The sequence below is a fragment of the Aspergillus alliaceus genome (genome assembly GCF_009176365.1).
Source record: "Aspergillus alliaceus strain CBS 536.65 unplaced genomic scaffold BDW43scaffold_81, whole genome shotgun sequence".
Lineage (NCBI taxonomy): Eukaryota > Fungi > Ascomycota > Eurotiomycetes > Eurotiales > Aspergillaceae > Aspergillus > Aspergillus alliaceus.
In genome coordinates, this window is record NW_022474764.1 from 55,237 (window position 1) to 65,696 (window position 10,460).

Below are 10,460 nucleotides of genomic sequence, written 5' to 3' on the forward strand. Positions count from 1 at the left end.
CGCGCTCGTGTTTGGATCTCCAGTTGGAGTCTAGATCTTCAACCTCTTGCTTCCCTTTCTATATCTGTATACAACTATTTTCTGGCCCCAGAACGGTCATGGTCTCCTTAGCATTCTCGCTGGCCCCCGAGGCTCTGTACCAGCTGCACGATGCTCTGACATGCCTCGCCAAATTTCATGAAACGGTAGCCATTGAGGCCGAATTTGATCAGGTCCGTTCCCTGCAATAGTAGCTATATGTATTTGTCAAGTAATATTTCAACTGACTGGGGTATGTAGCTTCGTTTGAGTGTGCTCAACTCTACCAAAACAGCCTATGCGGCCTTTCTCTTTGAAGCAGATGTCTTTTTTGAGTCCTACTCTTTTGATATGCCAAAAGCGTCGGGGAATGTCCGTTCTGATAGATATTGTTTTCAACTGTACCTTAAAGTAAGACTGTTCAGGATACTTTATCTAATTATCTTCAGCTTACTAATATTCTCTAGGCCTTGCTCTCAGTATTCAAGGGAAGACCCGGTGGACGAAACAAGGACACCGCGGTTGAACGCTGCGTGGTTGAGTTGCATGAGCATGAAAACCTCACAGAATGCAGACTCGCCATTAAGATGATCTGTGGACTTGGTGAGCATTGTTCGAATCATAATTCCTGGCAGCTTACACTGACATCCAAGTCTAGGTGTTATCAAGTCCTACAAACTCACTTATGAGCCAACTACTGTTAATCATGCCGTCTTTGACAGGACGAAAACGACAAACCAGTGGAGGATAGATCCTAAATTCTTGAGAGAGATAACAGATCACTTCAGCCCCTCAGCCGAGCAATTGGATGTTTACTCCGATAACGGCAAGGTCATTTTAACGAGCTTCACTACGAAGATCACTGACGGGAAAGGTCTGGTTCTTTTGCCCCCCTTCCAGTAATGCTCTAGCTAATTTTGGCGCAGAGATCCTCAAAAAGCCGGTGCATACATCGGTCGCCATTGACAAGAAGGGCTTTGAATATTTCCTAGCGGAAGACAATGTCCACATTGCCATCACCTTGAAGGACTTCAGAGCAGTAATAGCACATGCTGAATCTTCGCATTCGACAATCACTGCTCGCTATACCCGTCCAACCCGGCCCTTGCAGCTTGCGTATGACTTCGGGGGCGTCAAGACCGAATTCACCCTGATGACAACGGGCGAATCAGACAGTGACATTCCCGGTTCCTCTCATGCCCCGGAATTATCTGCAAGGCAGACGCCTGCTCCCGCCAATGTTAGCCGGGCGAGCGCTGCGCCCAGTACGAGGCATATGCCTCCTCCGCGCGCCCGATCTATTCGACCTCTCACGGGGACTCCTGGGGTTTCTGCCCATAACACAGAGCCAAATACTGAAAGCCAGCGACCATCTCCTGCATCAATCCAATTTGACAGTCTGTTTGTGCCGGCGGATGATGATAGGCAATGGGATGTCCCGAACGAGGAAGAAGAAGCCGAGGACCGGCTTGGCTGGGACGCAACTGGGGACCAGGTATGGCAAACAGGATTTGTCTGTCGGCGCACATAACTGACCAAAGCTAGATGTTCAATGAGAGTCTCGGACCCCGTTTGCGAGATAGCGAGCCTAGCATGCCTCATCAAGACACAAGCCATGAAAACGAAATGGGGATTCCCCCAACACAACGTATATCACAGGTATGGGGATTTCATCTGGCCGTTCCGCAGCAGCAGCCGGCTAACTCTCTGCAGATTCAAGGTCTTGGTCTTTTCGACTGAGAAAGCCAGAAATTTATCCCAACCACTTATCGTTTGGATGAAAGTTGGCAGTCATGGACCATTGCACAGGGGTTTCCCCTGGCTTCTATAGGATCATCAGCCAGTCATGACATAATGACCCAGCTAGTCGCACAGCCCGCACCAACACCAAGGACATCGGAACCCCCTTCAGTTGGGAGAGGAATCGAGCTATACTTCCCCTTTACATTCCCCTGTTCATCAGCAACAGGTCCACAATTTCCATGTTCACCCCAACCAAACGCCAAAACCGTCCCACCATCAAGCAAATAAATAGCATGCTCACTCCCAACCGCCAGCTCCCTCGCAACCGGCAAATCCACCGGCGGAAGCTGACCACGATCATTTCGGCCCCAAGCCAGAACAGAGCCATCCCCCCGGTGTACATAGATACCATGCCAACTAGCAGCAATACTCCGATACCCCGCCACCGCTCCCAAAGCCGGGGCATCAGACAAAACATTCCACTTATTATCCACGGACCCAAGCACCACAAACTCCCCCTTCTCCCTATCCCCCGTAATCACAGTAAACTCCCGCCCACACACAGCGCCAGTAGCCCGAAAAGCCAACCCCTCCACCTTAACAGGCGACCAAACAACCTTCTGCGCCCTAACCGACTCCCCAAGCTGACCCTTCCTCGCCCCGCCCCACCCATACACTTCCCCACTCGACAACACAACAACTGTATGCCCCATCCCACTAGCAACAGAGACAACCCTCGTCCCGGGCGGCGGAAAATCCCTAATTCTCTTCGGCACCGCCGCCCGCGCAAGCCCCTCCCCAAGCCCCAGCTCCCCCTTCCCCCCCGACCCAAGCACAAACACCCCCTCCCCTCCATCTCCAACAAGAAACGACCCCTCCCAACACGCCGAAACATCGCTAAAGGTCTCATACACCAGCGCATCCCCATCACGCACAACAACCCTCCTAAACCTCACCGCATCACCGGAACCAACCCCACACCTCCCATCCTCATTACACCCAGCCGCATACACAGCCCCACTAGAATAGAGAAGAAGGGTATGATTTCCGCCAGCAGCAATACGGCGAATGCCACCGGATGAATTGCTCTCTTCGGTTTTATTCAACTTTGGAGTTTCCGGCTCTAGACCCTCAAACAGACATCTAGAAGGGACTGAGACGTCGTCGTCGTGCCCGATGCCTAACTGGCCGGATCCATTTGATCCGAATGCGTAGAGCGGCATGGTGATGTTTTTGTGTGTGTGTGTGTGTGTGTGTGTGTGAGAACTTTTATGGTATCGTCACAGGCATTTGTGTGTTCATTGATATTGACTTGAGATATTCGTACAGTGGGGGGTGTTGAATAATTACTTTGGTTTATCGTTATCGGGTTAATTCATGTACCGCCTACTGGTTGTGGACTGGATTGATCTATTATTTTTTCATGGTTCCATTGTACTACATGTGTCACCTGATCGTATACTAATCTAAGCTTTTTTAAGTTATCAAGATTAGATCGGAAAGATCTGTCAGTGGAAAGAAGAGTGCACTGATTTGCGATCTGCTGTGAACTCAGCGCGCTAGTGGTTTAGGGTATGCATCATTAGACAAGTCTATACTATATACGTGGGTATTTACAGCTTTCAATGCAAATGGCTCTCTCCCGTCAGCCAGTTCAACAAACGACACACATCGAAAAGGAAATTAGGCTATACAGGTTAAAAGGGAAAAAGTAAAAAGAGACCAGAGGAATTCGTGCGAAGGAGATATCACGTCCCAAACAGTCATAAGATTCAGCAAATGGGTATAAAGTCGATCAGGTGGATTTTTCAGATTTTTCGTTGAAAGAAGCAGTCGAGTCGTCCTCCTGGGCCGCTGGGGGGAGAGCAAAGTTATCCCCCTTGGCATTCTGCTCCATCGGGCGGAACATGGGACTCGTCCGGTGGAAGTAGGCATGGACATGGCCTTCCAAGAGGCTTTCATCGGTATCCAATTCAAGCTCCTCACCCTTGTCCTTCTCGGCGATGCGGCGGGCCATAGCGGTCTCCCATTCGGCACGGTACTCCTCAACCTTCTGCTTGTAATCGGCTTCAGCGTCGTAGTACTTGCCAACGCCAGTTATGCGTTCCCAGAGGGACAAGTGCTTGGAGTGAACGGCAGGACCATGGTATTCATGCTCCCGGCCGTCACGGATGTACTGCCAGCGACGCTCCTGTTCCTTGAGATCAAGGCCTGTAGTGTCGGGAAGGAAGACGAAGGTGAGGACCATGCCCGCCAGGCCAAACCAGGGAACCACGTAGAACTTGGTCTGTGTATCGATGTAGTTGTACAGAACAGAGGCCAAAAGAGCACCAGCCTTACCGGCGGCGGCCGACAGGCCGTGGGCGGTGGCACGGATGGGAGTGGGGAACACCTCGGCTGCCACCAGGAAGGTTACCGAGTTAGGGCCGAACTGGTTGAAGAAGGAACTCAAGAAGTACATCGTTTGGAACTCCTTGATGTGTTCCGCGCTGGTATAGTACTTGAAGTGGAAAGCGGGAACAACGAAGAGGATGAAGCACATCAAGAAACCGATCATCTGCATCCACTTGCGGCCGTAGAGCTTGTTATCGATCAAGAACGAGGCCAAGTAGTAACCACACAGCGAGACACCCACATTGACCAAGTTCCAGAGCCAAGTCGGCATGATGGACTTGGAGTGGGGGCTGATGACCGAGATGAATTCAGACTGGAAAAGCTTGTTGCCGTAGAAAAAGACATCGTTGGCGAACCAACCACCCGCGGTGGCCAGAATACGGGGTCCAAAGTACTTGAAGGTCAGAGCCAGAGAGTTGAAATCGTAGCCGGTGACGGAAGCCTTCTTCTTCGCGGTCACCAACTGCTTGCTCGCCGCCTTCATGTGATAGGCACGGTAGTAGACCAGCCACAAGGTGCCTACCGCAGGAATCGCGAAGGAAATACGGTACACCCACTGGGCGGACACGGTCGAGTATGGAGGGTTACCGCTGCCATGATGGAAGCAGAGCAACAAGATGATGAGAAGCACCTGGTTGAAGAACTGCCCCCAACCTTGCATCAAGAAAGCGCTGGTGACCTTCCGGCCACGGTGCAGGCGGTCCTCCTTGGTCGAGACTTTTCCGGAACCCACGGCATTCTCCATACCGCTGGTAGCCGTCATGGGATATTCCCCTCCAACACCAATACCGTAGATGAAGAGCGACCAGGCGTAGCAGATAACCCAGCCATTCTGGGTCACACCCCAGGCAGCTGTGAGCATGACCAAGCCGAGAAACATGATTGCAGCATCCTGAATCAGACCCCAACGACGACCAACCCTGAACAACCGTTAGAGTCCAATAATGGGGCAAACGTATCAGCTATCCCAGTAGAGGGGGCATACCAGTCACCCAGAATTCCAACCAAGATCTGACCTACGATGATACCAATGATCTCGAGGTATTCGATGGAGTTGAGCCACTGTGGATCGCAAATTTTATGATCCTTCCAACACGACTTGAAGGCGGCTTGGAAGAGAGGTTTCACGTTTCCAATGGAGAAGAGCACATAACTAAACCGCTAATGTGTTAGCGTACGACGACCTGACACAGTCCCCCGGGGGGAGAAGGGGGGGGGGGGGGGGGGTTGTTGTGTTTATAGATAGGCACGTACCCTTCTAGGCCTAGACCCGCACCAGGAAGCACCATGTTCCGAAAATAATACGAGATAGGGGACAAGGGATCTTGCTTCGTCATCTCCCAGATCCCGCTCAGTTCGCGCTTGGCTTCTGCGGCATCGTAGGAGCTCACGAACTTGAGCTTCTTGAGGAGGGGCAGATCGGCCCAGTAGGTACCGTCCGGGGTATAGCTGTCATCCGGACGAATCAGAACGTCGAAGGCACCCTTCTCGTGGATGTCCATATCCTCGAGGGGATTGTGCGTCCCGGACATATCGGGCCCATGGGGGGCACGAGGTCCAAAGTCGGTCATCTAGTCGTCGATAGGTGATAGGTGAAATTGAGGAGGGATTCGACTATCCAAATGGTTGATCTTGGCCTTCGCGATGAGAGGTTGGAGAGCTAGTTAAGCACTCTTGGTATCTCCGGAGGGAGATGAAGGCCGTCGTCGCTGGTGAGGCGTTGCACACGATGCAGAGCCAAGTCGGACAGGCGCGAGGTTAACTTATATGCAAACGGATGGGAATTCTCTGGGCAGAGGCGACCTTCCACCAGCCCACCTTCTGGGCCCAGGCACATGCCCGAATTGCGCTCTGTGATAAGCCAATGCAGGACTGGATTAGTGGCGAGGATCCACGCCGGCCAAGAGAGGCAGCCGGTCCTGTAGCACTACCGGGTGGGAAGTCGGCGGACCACTTCTCGCACTTTTTTTTTTTTTTTTTTTTTTTTCGCCCGGGCCGCGAAGGAAGGGTCACTCTCGAAGCCAATAGAATTACCGGAGACAGCTTAGTGGATGACATGCCTACGACCGAACGTTCAGTTCTTAGTTCTATGTAGTAGTGGGGTGGGGAATGGAGTTCGAATGGGTGGTTCTCTTAGGGCAAGAAAGGTTTTTTTTTTTTTTTTTTTTTTAAACTTGTTCCGGATATGGATTAATCTTGTCAGGGAAAAAAAAAAACCTAAATTACAAGCGCGGAAGGCGGAGCTCCACTTGAGGATCAACTTCCACCACCGGCCAATCATCGAGGCACGTGGTGGCAGAATCCGGAGGATCTTCCAGTACCGCCTGCTACATGAGGGTTGTCCCCCAGTTTTTCCTTCCGCCAATCATATGCGTTTTCCTGGCACGCGCAGGAAGAATGAAAAGAAAAGAAAATCAAAAAGAAAAGGTGTGTGAAGGACAATGAAGGGAAATTGGTCGGGTGATGGATATCCAGTTACAATTGCTGTCATGGATGTATCCGTGCCCGGTCCGGTGAGTGTGAATTGTCCGTGTGTTTTATTTTATTTTACAAAAAAATCTCTCTAAAATCTCTCTAGTGAGAAGAATTGGACGATCATTCCATCGTATCTTACTGTGTTACCCTTACATTCGTGGGTGATGTCAAGTGTAGCACTACATGTACAGGTACAGTCTGTATGTATATATGGATGACATTGGATGTGCACGATCTGGGCAACGTAATGTCCTTGCCCGATCAAGTATCTGCTCGTGCCGTCTTCTACCGTTTTCGGGTGTCACATTGTCACTCACTGTGCCAAGGGAAGGAACAGTCACGACTGAGAATTGAACAACAGAACACATATTCGTGGGACAGAAAGTCTATCTCGAGAAGTGGATAAAGCCACCTGTATGGCATCTTGGCGTCTACTCCAGCCAGTCAGCGTGCCCGCTTCGATCACGTTTCCCCTGGCACGTCAAAGTGCGGAGAGCTTGCCCTTTTTCTTTTTTCCCCCTCCTCTCTCATGAGATATGATAGACCATAGTAGAGTAATTGATCGAAAGTGGGCCTGAAACGCCCCCATTCCGATACAACTCCCACATGGTCAACGGAGGCATGGTCTTTCCCCCCCCCCTTGCATGCAGGCTGTCGTGTTCTGACTTACTGACGGATGATTAGTAGTACCAATACATCACGGTCTTGCCGTATCGAGGAAGAGATCCATGGCTTCATCATACCATCTACCATGGGGCATTCAGCCAATAAGCAACACCACGTCGTCATTACTAGGGCACGTTCGAAACTATGCAGAAAGCTAGTGACGGTGGATCTATGGCCTCCGTTCTATTTTGAAGCATTCTTGCTGATCCAAATAATCATGTTATCAAACACGGGCAGCAAAGCGCTTGAAACATTGGCTCCCTCTCAAGTCCCACTCCGCTGCATTCCCTTGTTCCTGATGCCATGCTTGCAGGGTAGCTCATTCGAGCTCGGTGTAAAGACTGGCAGGCAACATCGCCATCCCATGAACTGGCTAGAGACTAACAGAAGGAATCCGACCTCCGACCCTCGAACCCCTGGATAATCTAATTAGGTTCCGCCAAATCAGGTAGCCCATCGCCATGCCTTCTTGGACAAGTCTTAGCGAGGCTTAACTCCCTGGTCTGTTGCTTAGCTGAGGAGGACAAGAGCCAACGGCAAGAGAGAACGAGGCCAGAAGGTCTCACAAAGGGTACACATTGGTAAGTCGCCTGGTCAAGCAAATGCCGTTTCATGACTCGGTCGATAGCCTCCAGTTCTTTCTTGTGTTCGGCCTGTCCGATCGTCTGATGGTTCATTTCCCGTGTCTTTTCTTTCCCCCTTTTCCTTTTAAACTTTTCTTTCATATGCAGCTAAGGATGGAACGGCATCCACGAGGCCCAGTCCATATGTCCATGTGCTGTCCTTCCATCGACAGCTAGCTGCGTCATTTCCATTCTAGAAGCTCCTTACATGTCATCTCGTAACCGAAAGCAAAACTCGTACATCTCAATCTACGCTAGGAGCTTCTACATGTTCCATACTTCCCAAACAAAAAAAAAAAAAGGTGGCCAGACCTCCCATGTGGCGCAACCCTTACACATCAAAGGAATGTAGACGATCATGAGGCTACCAAGCCGAGATTCCCGAGACGCAGTCAGATTATAGCATCCTCGAGAGCCCTTGGCCTCTTAGTTCATGCTAAAACAGGTGTTGACCCAGTTCGGCTAAAATGAAGCGATGTTGGCACCAGATCACACTATCTCTTCCCTCCTATCACCATTCCGGTAAAAGATACGGGAGACCAATCATCTATTTCTTGATTATGGCTTTGTTACCCTAGGCATGGGTCCTTTAGGATCAAGTCACCTCTGCAGGTAGGGTTACATCGTCAGGTGACGCGGCAATCGATACTTATAAATATTCCCACATCTGCCCTTGCTTGCAAAGCATTTACATCAAACACCGCTATGCATTGAAATCCACGCTGACACACATATCTATGCGCGTGTCACCAACCAGTCCAACTCGCTTCATGCTTCCAATCAAAGAATTCCTGGTTCCCGATCGGGTAATTGCTCACATGCCCTATGATTCCTTTGTTGTTTTCCAGGTCTACAAGCCTTTTTGATATAACGTTTTACTGGGATAGGCATTCCCCCCTGTCGGAGCGTTTATTGCTTGGCGGCGATATTGTTGCTTCTTTGTGTATGAATCATTACAGGCGGACTGGAGAACTAGAAACCCTCAGACCCAAGCCAGGACCAGGATTCGATGCATCAGTCTCCTAAATATCATTTAGCAAAATCGTGCCGATGACTCAAGTTTGACCGTCATGCACTAGCGAGGGTTCAATCTGCGTGTGATACAACACCAAATAGAGAGGCAAGGGTCTCTCAGCAGGAATGGCGTGATGGCTATTTATCCATCTGCAGGACGTTCGAAGTAGTTAGATATGACCATATAGCGGCGCCACACCCTGCTTCTTCGACTCCATCGGGATTGTGGGGCCACTTCTGGGAAATAGAAGGTAACGGAAGGGAGAAACTGAGTACAATATTGCTTCACCAATCTTCAGAACATCATGGCTGGATGGATTGGTATGAGCCGTATGGTGGAATTTTGGTAGGTAGGATTCAGTTCCGCTCCGGATAGAGACAAAAGGGGCTATTTTATAATGCCATGTGTAATACTGGCCCATTCGGTTTCTTCTGCTTTTACTTCGATTAGCTTAATCCATGATCCTGTTGAAGCCCAGGTGAAGACTCGGTATATTCTAGATTCACGATTGCGACGTCCGTCATGTATGCATGCTTATGATAGTCATCTAAGAGGCCAACGAACTTTCAAAACTCCATCAGTACAGGGCAGAGGAAAAGGCAACCGCATCACAGGACACACATTACCACCTTTTCGGACTTCATTTGTCTAAACTAGGAAATGGGTTGAGCAAGAGGTCTTGCTCATTACTCACTCCAATTGGCTTAGCAGTTCCATATACAAGATATACGTTATGAGAGTGGTACAGTGTACCACATGAAGTAATCAATTTCGATATGTTTACGTTCAGAGCATTCGATCTTGTATGGCGATATGCATTTAATAGCCTAGTTCAACTAAAGTTGACTTGCAATTCGACAATCTGGCAAGACTACTAAGCGTAGCCGATCCTTACATCTTGTCTTCATCCAGAGACGGCACATTGCGCGTGCGAATACACCTTAGTAAGTACCGATTAAATACGCGGGAAGCTCTTGAGAGCCAGTTTGGTACAGTTTGTACAAGGAACTAAATGGCGTGGTAGAATACCCGTTTACCGATTTATGCTTAGTTGATTCGCCTTCTCGCCATGTCTTTCCCTCGCTTGTGGCCTAGGTAGCTGACTGATATATTCGTAGGAATCTTGGGTTTTGACCTCGCGAAGCGTTATACAGAATGATGGAGAGGGTATTGTGACTATCTGTATTGCCTATATGCTCTATATCAATTAGCTACATTGGCGTTTACTATTCAAGTAAAGTATACGGCGTTCTCTGACACGTCAAGCCTCTACAACAGAGAAGAAGACGGCGTGCAGATATGAGGTCAATCGGAGCTGCTCCCATACAAATTGAGGTCCACTATGAATCCCTATGATTACAATTAAGCTTAACAAAACAGAGACATGGGAGATTCTTATAATGCCGTAGACTCTATCAGAAGTCGATACGACAAGTAGCATCCTACAGCCTGTTCAGTGAAGCACCCCCACCGCAAAGATTTTTCTCTGCCTAATGCATACCCAGACCTTATGAGCGAATGGAGAT

General features: G+C 49.6%; 3 protein-coding genes across 3 annotated transcripts; 1 reads left to right on the plus strand and 2 right to left on the minus strand.

Annotated features, from left to right (window-relative positions):
- Positions 1 to 98: 98 nt before the first annotated feature.
- BDW43DRAFT_316698 (putative DNA repair protein rad9) lies at positions 99 to 1,758 on the plus strand (the record flags this gene model as incomplete). The annotated part of the gene is made up of 7 exons (XM_032048369.1): positions 99 to 212; positions 280 to 429; positions 486 to 621; positions 677 to 892; positions 945 to 1,513; positions 1,564 to 1,677; positions 1,732 to 1,758. The coding sequence occupies 7 exons, from the start codon at positions 99 to 101 to the stop codon at positions 1,756 to 1,758; spliced, it is 1,326 nt and encodes a 441-aa protein (XP_031894419.1).
- Positions 1,707 to 3,339, minus strand: BDW43DRAFT_323805 (RCC1 domain-containing protein). Its single transcript, XM_032049825.1, has one exon. The coding sequence runs from the start codon at positions 2,982 to 2,984 to the stop codon at positions 1,863 to 1,865; it is 1,122 nt and encodes a 373-aa protein (XP_031894420.1). The 5' UTR covers positions 2,985 to 3,339; the 3' UTR covers positions 1,707 to 1,862.
- BDW43DRAFT_293757 (putative MFS phosphate transporter) lies at positions 3,120 to 6,114 on the minus strand. Its single transcript, XM_032043861.1, has 3 exons — positions 5,410 to 6,114; positions 5,141 to 5,308; positions 3,120 to 5,075 (listed from the first exon to the last, which is right to left on the minus strand). Exons 1-3 carry the CDS (start codon positions 5,724 to 5,726, stop codon positions 3,557 to 3,559), a joined length of 2,004 nt encoding a protein of 667 aa, XP_031894421.1. The 5' UTR covers positions 5,727 to 6,114; the 3' UTR covers positions 3,120 to 3,556.
- Positions 6,115 to 10,460: the final 4,346 nt, after the last annotated feature.